At 44.2% G+C, this 16039-nt stretch overlaps 1 protein-coding gene across 3 annotated transcripts in view; it reads right to left on the bottom strand.

Annotated features, from left to right (window-relative positions):
• HOMER1 (homer scaffold protein 1) overlaps positions 1-16039 on the bottom strand; it is a 966005-nt gene that overhangs the window by 530542 nt on the left and 419424 nt on the right. For all 3 annotated transcript variants that reach the window (XM_085632251.1, XM_085632250.1, XM_085632249.1), the window contains exon 3: positions 13622-13714. In XM_085632251.1, the coding sequence (XP_085488377.1) occupies positions 13622-13714 (93 nt within the window). The remainder of the gene's footprint in view (positions 1-13621; positions 13715-16039) is intronic.

Raw genomic sequence — 16039 nt, 5'->3', positions numbered from 1 at the left:
GCGACAGTTTCTTCCTATCTGTAAATCCTGAAGGGGTAAGTCACACACTCAGTAACTGAGTGGACAGTGCATTTATTTTCTATTTATTTCGATTCTGTGACGAAATCAAATTAAAAAAGTCCAATAAAATTGCATAATGAGAAACTATTTCCGTGCTCTATTTTTTGGGGCCTTTTTTTTTTTTTAAACAATGGTTTTGTGGATGTGTGTTTGCATAAACCGATGTACATATGATTAAAATGAACTTACATTTACACTGTTCAATAAAAATAAAATAACCACATTTACTATATTAGTCACATAAATATAAACATTTTACACACCACAGAAAAAGAGTTTTACGTTTTGCTTTCATTGTTACTTTGTACTGGTTTTTTGCTCATATTTGTTACACTAGCTAAGTAAGTCTGCTAGAAGTAATAATTTTACATTGCTGTTAGTCTGCTGAGGCAAATCTGTCAGACAGATATCAAGCTGGTGTTCTATTTGTTATTCTTTTTAAGTGCAGTAAAACAAAGCCTTAGGTTTCTATTCTGCCAGCGTTCAAGTCGTACCAAAAACACAAGAAAAGACGAAGAATTGGCAAAGTCAATAGGCCTGGCTTAAGTTCTAAGAGATATATTGATTGCAATGAAACATGCTACTTTGTGAATTCTTGAAAATTACTTCGATAAGTGAAATATAAAGAGAAATTGCAAGCAAAAGTAATTAAAATGTGTGTTACTAGCACACATTGACTTCACAATGTCGAAAAAAAAAATTGTGTGCTGGAAATGGGGCTTGTTAAGGGTCATCTTCAACACTGGCATAGGCAACGGCACTATTGAAAGATTTCGCAGTTTCTGAATTGTTGAAGGCCACTGAAAGAGTAAACCTACAAAGTGTGTCAATGCAATGTGAAGAAAAGTAGATTAAACTTAGCAGTAGAAAACAATACGACCTACACCCAATCAACATCATAGCACAGAAAACACACAGAAATAATACTGGACAAGTTACACAAACATGGCAAATTAGTGGGGTAAGGTGTAAGCAGGAAGGAGCACAGTGAGAGGGCATTTCCTTACCCTGACATAGACAGTGCAGGAGCCTCTGAGCTGCAGGAGAGGGGACGGTATATTAAACACCACATATGTGCATGAGGTACAACAGGAGGGGCAGAAGACGACACCTGGGGAGTGATCAGAGCCTCATCTCTGCAAGGGACAGAAGCACAGCAGCAGCAGGTCCCTCATGACTACTTCCCGACCAAAGAAGAAGCCTGGTGTTCACTACCTGACCAGCACACAGGCTATTGTCCGAGGGCATGGGGATAATGGGAGTGGGCGTAATATGTGGGTTTTGGTGAACGTTATGGTTTGCATAAATATGATGGCATCAACATGCCTACATGGCCCCCTGCAAGATGCTCAGGAAATCACACATCTTGTGATTGACCTTGCTAGACTTTGGTTAGGAGGAAACATCTTGTTCTCAGACTTTCAATCTGGAAAAGGTCAACACAGGATAGCTATCGTAAAAGACAAGCTTGAAAATGAGCCCCGATTTCTGTATACAATGTATGTATGAAACAAAATTAAAGTGTTATGATTTAGAGCATCTTTTCAGTTGTAAAATTGTTTCTCGTGCATTGCAATGCCAAGACTCCATACAAAGCATAATGAGACACCAAACAGCCAAGAGCATGACGTGCAAAAGAGAGAGAAATAGTGCTCTGGGCAAAGCCCATGCCAGCTCTGCATATACTTTGAAGAATTGGTAACAACAGACCGTACAGGTGGATGCGCTGTCAAGCCAGAAATAAAAGAAGTATAGAGTGAGTGGCTTGGGCCCTGCCCTCTGTTGATCATTCTTTTACATAAGCGGATTGGTCAGTAGTTGTGTAACAGCGGGCATAGGGAAAGGTGGATCTTTGTGGTTAGCCTTTGGTTTTAGGAAATATACATATGTCCCTACAGCTATAACTTTGCTTGAGTGTCAGTCACATTTTCTTTACATATGTTAGATAAGCTAAGCTATTGATAGAGGATCGCTGCCTCGCAACAAAGTAACTGCTTTTATCAACAAATTGGAGTCTAATGGGAAAAACTCTGATTGGATGAGGAAGAAAACCTCCTAAGCCAAGATGGCGGTGTAATGTTGATGTACAGTTACGTTTGAACAAGCAGGCAAAGGAAGAATCTAAAAAGTGCTTTGTCCGATGATCACTTTATTATCAGTGGGTGGAGAGGGCTGCTAGTGGGAGAGGTGGGATAGCCACATTTTGTCCGCTTGCAGGAACAAGCCTTGCCAGCATCGAATTGGGCGGGTGCGTGACAACTTCAGATAAAAAGCAAGCAGTTAAGCTGTTTCTGGAAGAAATGGTTACTTACTTGTAGTCCTGGTTCAGCGAAGCAGGCATCTTCATTGAAGTTCTAAAAGTTAGAATAATTTTCCACAGGGTGCAAGGACCACAGAATACGGATATTCAAAATATAGAGATGTGAGAGGGTGAATAGGTAATCATAACGAAATGCAGAGAATTAAATCCAAAAAGTCTATTCAGGTAAAAAAAAAAAGTCCAATCAATCTAACTGCATAATAGGTCATTATATCAGCGATGACCTTTTCAACATTGCAGCACCTAGGAAGAGAGAATATTGCCTACAATGACTAAATAGAGCGGACAAGAGCAGTCTGATATGCTTGCTTACATGAGAACAGTTAAATAAACACACTTTTTCTTTAAGAAATCTTAGGGCTTCCATACACAATCATGCCTGTAGTGGCAGCTGCCTCAAAGAGGCGGTTCGATTTGACAAATTCATGAAGAAGAGAATAGTACACTCTGAAAAACTGACCAAAACATAAAGCAGGGAGAAGGGCAGGGAACTCATGACTATAACGAAAAATCCGGACTAACAATAAATTAAGTCTTCTGCATCGTATGATCTTCACTGATAGTCCTAAACTTCAGAATCGAGTAGCAAGCTTTAACAACCTTCCCCTTAACAGCTCTTGTCCATACAGCACATTAAAAACGTTTTCAGAAGTCATAAAGCATACTGTATCATAATCCGAAAAGGTCTTTCGACACAGCTCGATTGGCCATAGCATCATCGTCAACAAAGTGTGGATTGACCGCCATTCACATCTGTTAAATAAATACTTCACAGCCACCATGTGCTTTACCGCTAGTTGAACTAGCTGTGTCTTCCCATATGGAAATAAAATAGACTATCCAATGAGAGATGGATAGCTTTGAAACGGCGAGCCCAGTGCACATCGGACCATTGTTAACGGATAATTGATTGGATTTACATAAATCTATGATTTTGTCCAAGTAATTGCGTTAAAACTCTCCTGCATCAAGCAAACGTGAAGAACTCTCAGATGGGGTTACTAGGACTGCTAAAGAAAACTGGTAGAGTTATAGGGCCGATTTAGAGTTTGGTGCACAGGTGCTCTGTCACAAACATGACTAATTTCCCAACTAACTTATTACAAGTACATTATATCCTAATAATAAGGACAATAAGGCAGAGGGAAATTCCATTAAATTTGTGACAGAGTACCTTTCTGCCAGACTCTAAATCAACCCCAAAATCTGGTTGATATAAAAAACAGAGGGCACTTTTGAAACCAATGATGGATGGATCCTCATGACTACCCATGACTACTCTTTGAGAGTGGAATGTAATATAATGCTCTCTAAATCTCACTAAACTTAAAGGCTTTAGTGATTGCACCAAAAAAGCTTTCTTCCAGGACTGAGGCTGCAAAGAAGCGTTGTTAATCAGCCCAAAATGAGAGCCCATTCGCTTTTCTAACAACTTTGCTAAAACTAAATTAAGATCCCAGGGAGGTGAAGGAATCTTTGTAGGAGATTAACATTTTTCAGGCCGTCAAGAAAATCTTTAATTATAGGAATTTTGAAAAAGGATACCTAAAGAGGGCCATCTAGCCTGGCTAGATCCAAATGTAATAAATTGGCTGGAATCAGCGGCACTGCCACTCTCATTTTATTAGACATCTGTGCTGCTTTCGACACAGTCTCCTATTCAGTTTTGTGTCAGAGATGAGCTGAAATTGGCATTCAGCCCTGTCCTGGTTGGCTTCTATCTACAAGATCATTCGTTTGAGGTGTTTTCTAAGCCAATAGGTCTTCAGTATTACATCTTCCATGAGGTATGGTGTGGGTAAGGGTATCTCCCAGAGCCCTGCATTGTTCAATATCTATGTTCGGTCTTTGGCCGACCTAGTAGAGGCCCACGGACTGTCCCTATTCATGTATGCTAGTAATACTCAGATTATTGAGTCACCAAGTGCGCAAGATGATACGTGACCTTTGCCTTGCTGAGGTGGTTGGGTAAATTAGGAAAATTTACCTCAGACTGAATGGCGAAAAGACGGAGGTGATAGTGGTGGACAATCAACCAAACCTTTGGGGCCTTTAATGGTGGCCAGATAACCTTGGGTCACTGCCCACTCCAAATAAGGTAGATAAGAACTTGGTCGTTTGGTTCTATTCCGGGCTCTCTATGGATCATTAAATAAATAAGATTACTGTCAGTTGTTTCGGGATACATAAATGCCTCAGGAAAATTCTGTGGCTTCTCCCTCTCAAAACTCTGTGCCTGCACTTCTTATCTGGAGTTTCGTAGGTTGCTAAATACTTGATTATTTTAAGGTGATTGATTTCCAACTACTTTACAGCAGCTCCTTGAAACCCCATTGGGGTAGCCAAGTGTTTTATAAATCCACATATAGAAAGAATCACTTCTTCTTAGCAAGTTATGGGATCAGGACCTTTTGTTGACACAGAAACAATCTTTTCCATTAGAGGAAATAAGGGGTTCTTGTAGGTGGTCTTTTAAACTCCCTTAAGATGTCCAAACATGCTTAAGGCAAGTTCAGGTGACAATATTTTCGGATCTCAGAAGCCATGCTGTCAAATTCATTGATGTTTAGTTCAGATGGAATTGTTGACCCTGTACCTTGATCAGGAAGTTAGTTTACACAGCAGACTGTTGTGTGGTTTTACTAAGATCTGTAGACGACCGTAGTCCATTCTGAAGTAATCAGGATTATTGTTGCCTGGGAGGCACGACGCTTCAATATAACCACAGGGATCAGTTGTATTGGTGAAAGAAACGTATATAAACATCTCTGACCAGTTTATCAGAAGGGTGATGCTTAAAGAGGCTGGTTCACACCTTCTGGACACGAAGATTTGGCATTTTCAGTTCAGGAAAGTTGCAACAGTTGGCTACACCCATCCTGCAAAGATTTTGTGTGGGACTGCATTGTTTAAAACCTACTTGTCGTTATATCAGAGAAAAAAAAAAAGAAAAGCCGTTTCTTAACGGTGTGGAAAAACGAAGTGGGTCAACTACCACCCACTGAGATGATGGGGTACTGGTGCCTTTAAATGAGCAATAACAGTTTTCACAGCCTCTCTAGCTTCATCCTGTTAGGCTACATTGCCACCTTTTCTTCTAACCCTCCCTTTTTAAATGGTTTCTGAAAGAGTTTTTTTATCATATGGGATTTCTAGCGACTAGATGTTTTGCATTTAAAATTGGCTTCTTTTTTAAAGCAATGGGGCACAATATTGGAAAGTATAGCCTATCTGTGGGTTGTTAAAAAAAAATATATTTTTTTTTTAATAAAAAAAATTTGCTTTACTAAAGGAAAAGTGTAACTATATCTTGCAAAAAATGCTCCACGATACATGCTTATGGCTAATAATGAAGATCCACTGGAGGAAATAATGTGTATAGATTATGTCGAAGGCAGGTCAAGAATGAGGGGGCAAGGCTTAGGAAAGCTAAAACAGGAATATCGCCAGCCACAAAAATACAAGTATTTGATTTATGAAATGGTGAGAAGGGAACACTCTTCACCAACAATGGCCACAGATGATGAGTTTTATTGTGTCACACCGAAGCACATACACGATTGACAGCATATGCTTAAAGGCTTTTGATATTTACAAAAACATCGAAAATGGGGGTATAAAGGTCCAATTAGTACAAATAGAAAGAAGTTCACACTTTTTTCCCTTTTAGTTTTAGGGAGTAGGACGTTTTTGGCTAATTCACAATGACAGGTAAGAATATGTAAAAGAGTACTATTGTAGTACTAATTCACAGACTCCTAACTGACATTGTGAATCAGTCCCAAAGTGTCTGCTGTTTACTATATTTTCAGGGGTTGTATATTCAGAGTCGTCTTTTTACTCTCAACATGTCGCTAAAGAAAACAGCATCACTGTGGGAAACACACAGAGGAGTAACTTTTCGAATGTGTGGCCAGGCCATATAGGCAAGGAGGAAAACACTGCTAAAGACCACAAAATGTGTAACACCGAACTGAAAAAGGATATAGAGCCTATGTCAGGTGAGCAAGGCAGCGAAGCCAAAGTGAGTAGATGAGGCATAAAAATGATCTGAGAAAAAGACAAAAACTGAAGTTTACCTGTTGACAGGGCAAGAGAAAATTGCTCTTTAAAAAAAAATAGTTTAAACAGCAAGGTGCTTGTGAACCCTAACTGTGGAAAATACAGAAGGTTCCTAGATCGTAGTAGTGGGCCAGCACAGTGCAGATAAGACATAAGGTATAAACACCCAAATGTAAAATATAAGGCAAATATTTCTAATTAAGTCTGCGAAGTTGATGTGCCTCAGGTTATGATGCCAATGACATATCTATCATTTACAGAATAAAAAATCTATAACACTCTCCTGCTACAGCTTCCAGTTCACCCTCCCGCTACAGTAACGTCCATGTTTGTCCCTGTTGCATCCCACACAATGCAGTCCCTGATTATTTCCTATCATAGCGATCGCTTCCTCGCCGTTTCCCTCATGGCATTCAGCTCAAGGCCCCCCACAGGTTTCCATCCACACCCTGCTGAGTCTCCCCCACCTCAAGTTCAGGTTTATTCTTGTCCTCTACGCTCATTAACCCCACCACCTTCTGTATCCTGCCCCACCATCCTGGCAGGGGCTGCCTTCAAGATTGGTCTCTCCAGGCGGTAAGTGTCTTCCTCTGTCTGGATGCATAGGATGAAGGGAAGAGAGCAGAGTGTGATCTTACATTCCCCTTCCAGGACGGAATGTTAATGCCTCCACCCTCCTCAATCATGGGCACATTCTTCTTTATTGGAGAGAGGTGGGTCTGTTTGCCTTTAGTACACTGCTCTCCAGTGCTCTTTAGGGGACATTTGCTAGCTGTATAAAGTTAACACTGGTTTTCAATGGTTTGGGGAGGTGGGATGCCAGTCATTTTGTGGCAGGGTTTTTTCGTAGCCTCCTCCTCTCACCAGTAGATTCTGGTCCTCGGAGCCTGTCTTTGTTTTAGAGGGCAGGCACTTCGGGCGACTGTAATGTGGTAGCATACAAACAGAAGCCTTTTCAAATGCTGTTTGCATGCATTAACTATAAAGCCAGACATCTTAGCAGTGCAAATGCTTGTTTTTCCTTTCATCCAGGCAGGAGTTGCTGCTATCGGCCTCTCTTTTCTTCAAAGACAATCCTTATCCAGAGGTTTTACATGTCATATTTCTTTTTTGAAACATGTTACAGGGATGGAAAATCAATGCAATTTACAACAAAAAATGTAAAAGCATAGGTGGGAGGGCAGGGCGAATCAGTGGCCAAGTCAGCAGCACATACTGGAGCCCCGTGAGCGGGACCTAGCCCGTCTCCCAGTTTGACTCACGACGTCCTGTAGAGGCATAACAAATACGTGGTGCAGAAGCATAGCCTTGAAAAGGTTGACTCTGCTATGATCACACCTGGAACAATCTCAGAGGTCCTGCACACAGCTGGATTCAGCCTAGTGGAATAGGTGCATGCTGCATGCAGTCCGGTGTCCTATATGCTGGGCAGAGGCAGTCCTGTATATGTGGCAGCTAGGACAGAGAGATCCAAGAAGTGAGTGGAGTCCGGTAGAGGTAGGTTTCTTTGAAGCTGGGACGGTGGTTTAACCGGGGGAACCTTGAAAGGGGAAGATGTCGGTGATGGCTGAAGAGGGATGGTTCTCACCAGAGGAGGCTAATCTTTGACCCCAGAGAATCATTCATTGGCTGAAGTCATGGAACCCTATGGGATGCACTGAGGCCTGGGTCCCTGCCGGATTCCCCAACAGTAAAGGACAGGCTGAGGAACTTCTGAATGAAGAGGGTAGAGTGTGCTAGCAGTTTTTTGGGCACTACATTCAACTTAATTATCTGACATTGAGCACCTCCCTAGTGAGGTAGCAGACAGGCTGAGATGCAATCAGAATTTTCCCATAGAGTTTATAGGGTATATATTAAGGGAGCACATGATAATGGCACCATGGACGAAGGGGAATTTGCAACTGTAGAGCAGGCCCTATTGCGATCCATCAGACAATTGAGAAGCAACTTGCCTGAGAAAACACTGAAAAGACATGAAAGCCATCATAGACAAGTTTGGAGAGTTGGCAAATAAAGTGGCTGGTACTGAGAAGAATCGGGAGAAATCTGCTACAAGAGTACAGCCATTGGAACATCAGTTTGAGGCTTAAGGGGCAGAGATACAGAACCTGGTGTCCTTTAAACAGAAGGCGGTGAAGGGCTTTGATCCGATGAAGTCCAAACTGGTAAAGCTAGAACATTTGTGTTGAGGGTCACAGAAGAGTGCTTAGAGGCATTCAGCAAAAACCACCCAAGTCTCTACTGGAGGAGATGCAAAGAACACTACGAAACCTGTTGACCTATGAATGAGGTGAGCCAAGTAGTATGTGAATCATTCTGGTTGCCACAGAAGGCATAGAGCAATGATCAACAGCAATGTGTTGGACCCAGACACCTCCTCAGTCTAACACCACCTTGCCTAGGTGAGGGAAGGTGACCCTGGCTGGTGCCTTGAGCCCTGGCCTGCTGGTACTGGGCCTCTGAGGCAAAAGCCATGGCTTTACCTTCCTCTCGTTAGGGATTTCCAGAACTGTTCACCATGGAGACTCCTCCCCTGCACTCCACCACCATGCCATGCGATTTGTCCAGGGGCTGGTCATTTGCGGGGTCCCGTTTTTGCTCCACACAAGTCCTTCTCAAGCTGCAGCCAATCTTACCTGGGTAGGGACTGTCACCCAGTCCACTGGCTAAAGATGCCCCAGGTGGGTGGCTTCCACCTTCCTGGTGCCCAAACCTGGGGAACTAAGAAGGATTAAGCCCCTAAACAACACCCTATCTCCGTGGGCCTGCCCAGTAAGTTGTTTTTCCTCAACTATTAAGCCCCCTTAATCTGGGAGTGTACAGAACCCAGGGGGAGACGCAAGTCACAGTTAGCTGTGCCGGCCGGCCTTCTGATCGGCCAGGCACCAACTGGTCATCTAGTCGGCAAGGCTGACCCGAGGACTACTCTAAGCCATCCACTCAGTAGTAGCAACGGTCGGTTTGTACAAAGGCCAGAGACTTAATCAACATAAGATTATGACTCGCACTTACCGGGTATCCCTCATTCATAGAAAATAATTGCAATCCCCAAACCCGATCATAAAACGGGTACAGCAGGTTACACAAGGTGACACAAGGTGATCCGTTCAGTGTAGTGCATTAGCAGCCCTGGACATCTAAGGGCATCACAGGCCTGTTATTTCTCGATTTTATTTGACTGAATACCCCTAAGCCCTCTGAAATTACAGAGGCTGTTGGCACCAGACTTGCTCTCCAATGGATCCTCTGTGAAGGATTTAAAGTGTACTCATTTGAACTACTGGGCCACGAAAGAGCCTTGTATTGTTATTTATCGTCACTACCTCCCGATTCAGGAGTGGGTAATTTGAGCACCTGCTCCTTTCCTCAGATGTGGTACGGTTCCACAGGCTACCTCTTCGGAATCGGACCCTGAGTCCCCATTAAATGTTGTGTCCAGGGTAGGCACAGATAATATCCTCAAAAGTAAATAGGGCAGACATACTAATGTATCGTCGATGTCACTGTAACGTGCCATCAGCTCGAGGTTATCTAAAGTCACCAAAGCAGCCAGGCAAGCTCGGATTTGTCTTGGTCTGATAAATGCATGGACTTCGGGAGGTCAACGGTCATTGGCATGCATTAGCTTTAGGATTACCAGTTATAACAGATGGAGTGACCAAACTAACTATAACTTATTTAATAAACCATTTGCAGTTTCACAGTATCAGACACGTGTACTTACAAGAGCATGCCTTAATCTTTGGAGACAAGATAGACCGACAGACAGATATGCTACTGGCAGGATCAACCAGGTAGCTGCACCTGCTATATAGGAAGAAGAGCTGTGTGCAGGTCCCGGACCGACCTACACACCCTCCGGAGCCTGATGCAGGAGCCTAGGGGTACAGGGTAGTCACAGAGGGACCAGTGGACCCAGAGTTCTCCGCTGCAAAAGAAGGGAGAGGCAGGCCGAGGCTCAGCTTGAGCAAGACACAAGGGTGTGGGCCTGGGCGGCCGGGACACCGCATGGAAAGTTTATCCTGAGCTGCTGCAGAAATGTGCCTCGTGGAGAAGGGTATCCGAACGGTGTGCGGGTCCCAGACCACTAGGTGGCACTGGGGACTAGCACCACCCGACCCCATCCACTGGTCAGTCCACAGGGAGGGGCACAAGCTGCCAGGCTGCTTGGCCTGATGGATGGAAACCACAAAAGTCAGAACCTCAAGTAGGACAGTCCAACGGAATGGAAGCACTTTCCTTTAAATCAGAGCCGAACGTGGCCAAGCAGTCCATCCCTAAACAGACCCAGTGTGTCTAATGAATCGGAGTACAGTGCTGTCGCTGAGCAGGGTTCCCTAAATGGGGATGTCTGCTTCATAAGCCTGCCTGTTCTACAGGTGTAATTCTATTGCTGGGGAAGTCCAGGGCTACACTTCCCCATGGGGAACATTTTTTGTTAATAATTTTTGGTCCAGCCCAGGACCCTGAGGTACTGGGTGGCCCCTTTTGTTCTGGAGAACTGCTCAATAGGAAGGCAGGTCCAGTGGACAGGCCCATCAGACTGCCTGGAAGGCAGGTACCGTGGACAAGGATCCTCAGAGGCCCAGGCCGGGCCAGCCTAGGCCCATGAGGCATCTCAGAAAAAATGAGACAACAAGGATATCCCTAGTACTTTGTTACTACTAATATGGAGGAAGACTACCTGCTTTTCTTGTAATCTGTTCACATCGAGTAACAGAGGAGGACATTCGAGAAAATGTATCCAACCTCCTGGAGTCCTAGCTGTGCTTGAAGCGTTAAATGAGCCTTTATCAGGACTTCAAGGACAGCCTGGCTATCTGGGCGTGACATTCATTCCTACTGAATGCAGAATCAGATGGCCGGGCTGAGTGACCAGATTGCTGGTCTATGAGTGACTAAAATGGCCGGTCTAACACAATGTTTGTTGTTCAAAATTGGCTGAGTTTAGCTTCACTCAGTCTGCACTGGTTTTCATGCAGTAGTTAACGGAAGAACAGTTAACTGTATACGATATCTAGTTGTGCAGGCTAAGAGCAACGATATGGTTGACCTAAGAGCGACTAGATGGCCGGCCATGAACAATGGCCATCTGGTTGTACCTTTTGTCGTGAGTCAGTTTCCTCTCACCCTTGGAGGGGTCAGGACTCCCCAGGCCAGGTTCTCAAAGCCTGGGCTGGGGCTCAGGCATTGGGCTGTGGGAAGGCCTCACACAGCACTGACCATGTGCTGGTCAGAGATTTTTCTCCCAATCAAGGAGGAGAGCCCTGTGCAGGCCTGCAGGACCCCATTCTGGGATCTAAGGGACACAGCAGATTAGGGAAAAGAGCCCAAAGTCACTGGCTTTCAACCCCAGGCCAGCTGGAGCTCTGACCCGGGGCCAGGTCAGAGCTTCTTGGTCCAGACAAGTAGGGGAGATTCCCCATACCTATTGGACCCTGTCCCAGGCACTTTGGGACATGGGGGTCTGGAGAAAGGATCCCAGAGCTGGTGATTTCCATCCCCCCAGGACAGTTGGATATCTGACCCAGGACCCAATCAGAGCTTCGGAGTCTGGGCAGGCAGCGGAGGCCTTCCCAGGCATGTGGGATCCTGTTTGGAGTGACACAGCAGGTCAGTGAAGGGAGCCCAGGGCTCGGATCTTTCACTCCAGGGCCCACCGGAGCTCTGACCCAGAGCCTGGTTAGAGCTTCTTAACTCGAACAAGCAGAGAAAACATTCCTGAGGCTGCATGACCCCGTTGTGGGCTCTAAGTCACACAATGGGCTCGGGAAGGGAAGCTAGGGCAACGGGTTTCTGTCCGCCTAGGGGACAGGTCAGAGCCTTTTCACCCGGCCAGGCAGAACAGCCCTGCGGGACCCTGTCATGTGCTCTGACAGTGGGGGCTAGAGAAGGGAGTCAAGGGCTGAGGGGTTCCACGCCTTAGCCAGCTGGACGTTTGTCAGAGCTTCGTAACTCAGCCAAGAAGGAGAGCTGCTCAGGCCTGTGGGACATAGCCCAGGGCACTTTGGGACACAGGGATCTAGACAATGGAGTCAGAAGGTTCCACCCCAAAGCTTGCTGGAGCTCTGACCCAGGATCTGATCAAAGCTTCTCAATCTGGGCAGGCAGGGGAGGCCTTACCACCCCTGTGGAACTCCATCACGGTCACTTTGGTACATGGCGGGTCAGAGAATGGAGCTCAGGGATTGAGGACTACCACCCTCCAGGTTATCAGAGGTCTGACCCAGGAAAAAGTCAAAGCTTCCTAACCCAGGCTAGCAGACGAGATCTTGCCAGCCCGTGGGACCCCATGCCAGACACTTTCCAACACAGCAGCCTGGAGAATGGAGCTCATGATGGGGGGCTTCCACCCCTGGGCCAATCAGACCTGAGACCCAGGGCACGGTCAGAGCTTCTTCACACAACCAAGCAGGACAGCCCTTCACAGGCCTGAGGGACCTAGTCCTGGGCACTTTGCGACATGGAAGGCAAGGGCACCAACCCCTGGTCCCGGGGTCCTCACCCATCACCCACAAGAGCACTACTCATTTCCCGCTGTGCTTGAAGCTTCAAATGAGGCCTCATTAGGACTTTCAAGGCAGCTCGGAATTCTGAATACTGAGTCAAGTGAAGTAAATTACATGTTTTATTTTAAGAACAAAATGTCTCCAGTGACGTTGGCATAGCACATTTTACACCAGTTGGACTCAAAAAGGGCCCTTCTTGAAAGTACACACACACACACACACCCACCCCCACACACACACGATAAAGACATTGTTGGAGTAACTACTTTTCTAGATTACAGTATGGAGGAGTTGGTAGTATTGCTTATTAATGAAGACTCTTCTTCTAGGGGGGATAGGATTAGTGGGCAGGACAAATGGTATATGTCGAGTGTTGCAATTGTATTCACTTTCAGTGCCTTGTCTCTTACCTGCTCCTTCCCCTTTCCTGGGCCTTCTTGGGCCAAATGAGTGACATAGTGGGATAAGCGCTGAATCAAGTTTATTTGTAAATCCGTCTGATACAGCCACTGGTTTTTAAATCTGGGGAACCCACTGAATTGATACTAAATGTTTTTCTTTTGGAAATGAACTGGTTTTCAATAAAACGATTTAAACCTACAAATACAGGTAACACACTACAAAATAAATAAAAAAGTTAACTATGAAGGTAATCACATGTACTCACTTGTGAAGGAGTACTTGTTAGCTCCATCTTTTCTTGGGATTTCTCCTTCGCTATTCGTGCAGCTTCTTTGAATTCCTGAAATTTTTCTGCAAACTGCAAGTTTAGATACAAAAATATAAATCAGAAAAAACAAAATAGACAATTTGCCTTGAGCTTATACCCCAACAAAGGGAGCACAGGTAATAAACCATATTGTTTTGGGTTTCTAACAAAAATAAAAAAGTCTTGTAAGCATTAAGTTTAGAATAAAGTAATCTTCATCTTTGCCTCAGTGAGTGCAGTCACCAAGCAAATAAAAATTACTTCAAACAGTGGCAATACAAAGCACTTTTATTGAAAAGCTGGGTGATGAATGTACATTATTTTCTCTAACACAACAATTTAGTAAATGTCATCATACAAAGGTAAATAGATGTATTTCATAAATGTATTATATTTGACACTTTACAAACAGGTTTACTTGAAAATTGCAACACTGGACTCCCCATTAAAATATTTGATTAGTACATACATTTTGTTTAGGTATGGTGTAATGGCACTTTGCCCAATGTCAAACCTCTTCCTATTTCTGGGACCTGGAGGGTAGAAATTGTGGAGACAGGTAAGGCCAGGACAGTTGCGCAGAATTATACATGGAAAAGCCCCAGACATGGGTCGGGTGCTTCGCTCTTTTATTACTACCATCGAGACTCCTTTAAGAACAGCAATGTATCCTCAATCAGTGTCCATTGTTCCCCTAAGCATTTTTGCCTTACACTGCTTTCCTAAAGCCACAGAAATAAACACTCTGGTGACCACTTGGGTTTAGATGAGTCTTAAGAAAAGACCAAAGAGTAAAACGTTACTTTGTTGTATAAAACTGTAATTATTTTGTCTAGCATTAGCCAAATACATACATACATATATATATATATATATATATATATATACATATATACACATCTATATATATATTCACTGAAAAAACCATAGGTTTCACACATGTTATAGTTAGCTGGACATTTTACTGATAAAAAACCAATGAAATTCCCCCGTTATAGTTACTGCAGGCAACTATAACTCACGCGACCGCAATCCTCTGCTGATGCTAATACTGTATTTAGACACTTATTTGCCCATGTCTTCTTCCATTAAATTTTAGCTTTACATATATTACAAATATTTTTTTTTCATAAAGACACATATGTCATCAGCAGAAGATTGCGGTCGCGTGAGTTATAGTTGCCTGCAGTAACTATAACGGGGGAATTTCATTGGTTTTTTATCAGTAAAATGTCCAGCTAACTATAACATGTGTGAAACCTATGGTTTTTTCAGTGAATTTGCAAGGTTTTTTAAATGCTAAGTTACTTTACGCCATTCGTGGCGTGCGCGCCCAGTTAACGCAGTTCGTTCGCGCACCGTGCGCGCACCGTGCGCGCACAGTGAGCACGCGGTGCGCTTCGCGCACCGCGCGCCCACTTTACGCAGTTAGTGCCGTGCACGCACAGTGGTCACGCGGTGGTTAAGCGGGATGGGCCATGTACGCACGAGATGGGGGACATATTTTGCGCATCTTTGTGAAATGTATTCTTTGTTAACTTCTTAGATGTTATATGGGGGAGAATGTGGATAATTTTATTTTTTTTACAATTTTTTACCGTACGCGTACGGTAAGCGTAATCGGCGATTTTCCGAAAAAAAATTTTTTTTTTTTTTGGGCTTGGGGGTGGTTTGGGGACCCCTGTATCAATGCTGGGTGGTTAGGATCTCATGAAACTGCCTCTTTACACATTTTTGGGGTTCGTTTTTGCTGCCCAACTCAGGAAGCGAGAGAGAAAATGGCAGCCGCCGCTTCCTGGTTTCGACCGATTCGAATGTTTACTAAGATCTAAGAGCCAAGAGCCAATCAGAATCGTGCTCGCGCACGCCACCGTACGCGTACGGTAAGCTTACGGTAAGCGCACGGTAAGCGCACCGTAAGCTGCCACAGATATATATATTGATTTAAAGGCTATTTTCTCAGAATCTACTGAACAGATTTACACCAAACCTACAAAAGGCACTTCCTTGACCTGGGGACTACCTCTCTGCCAAATTTCATTAAATTCTGTTCAGCCGTTCCGGCTGTAGCCCTGTCTAAAGGTCCTATGGAAAAATGCATGGGAAAAACGCGTTTTGGGACCCCCCTTTTATCTCAGCCCCCGCTTGACGAATCCCCCCGAGACTTTCAGGGTAGGAGCGGAGCGTAGCGCCCCACCTATTTTGAAAAATTCGCGAGGATTCGTCGACCGGCGCCAAAGTTATTCAAAATAGAATGTTGCGGATTTCCTATGGAAACGTGGTCCTAACTAGAACTACCTACTGGCGACCGCCAGTAGGTAATATATATATATATATATATATCCACACGAAAAACCTATATATATATATTATATA

This window comes from Triturus cristatus, chromosome 2_1 (assembly GCF_964204655.1).
Source record: "Triturus cristatus chromosome 2_1, aTriCri1.1, whole genome shotgun sequence".
In the NCBI taxonomy this organism is placed as follows: domain Eukaryota; kingdom Metazoa; phylum Chordata; class Amphibia; order Caudata; family Salamandridae; genus Triturus; species Triturus cristatus.
This window is presented reverse-complemented; position numbering and strand designations above follow the sequence as displayed.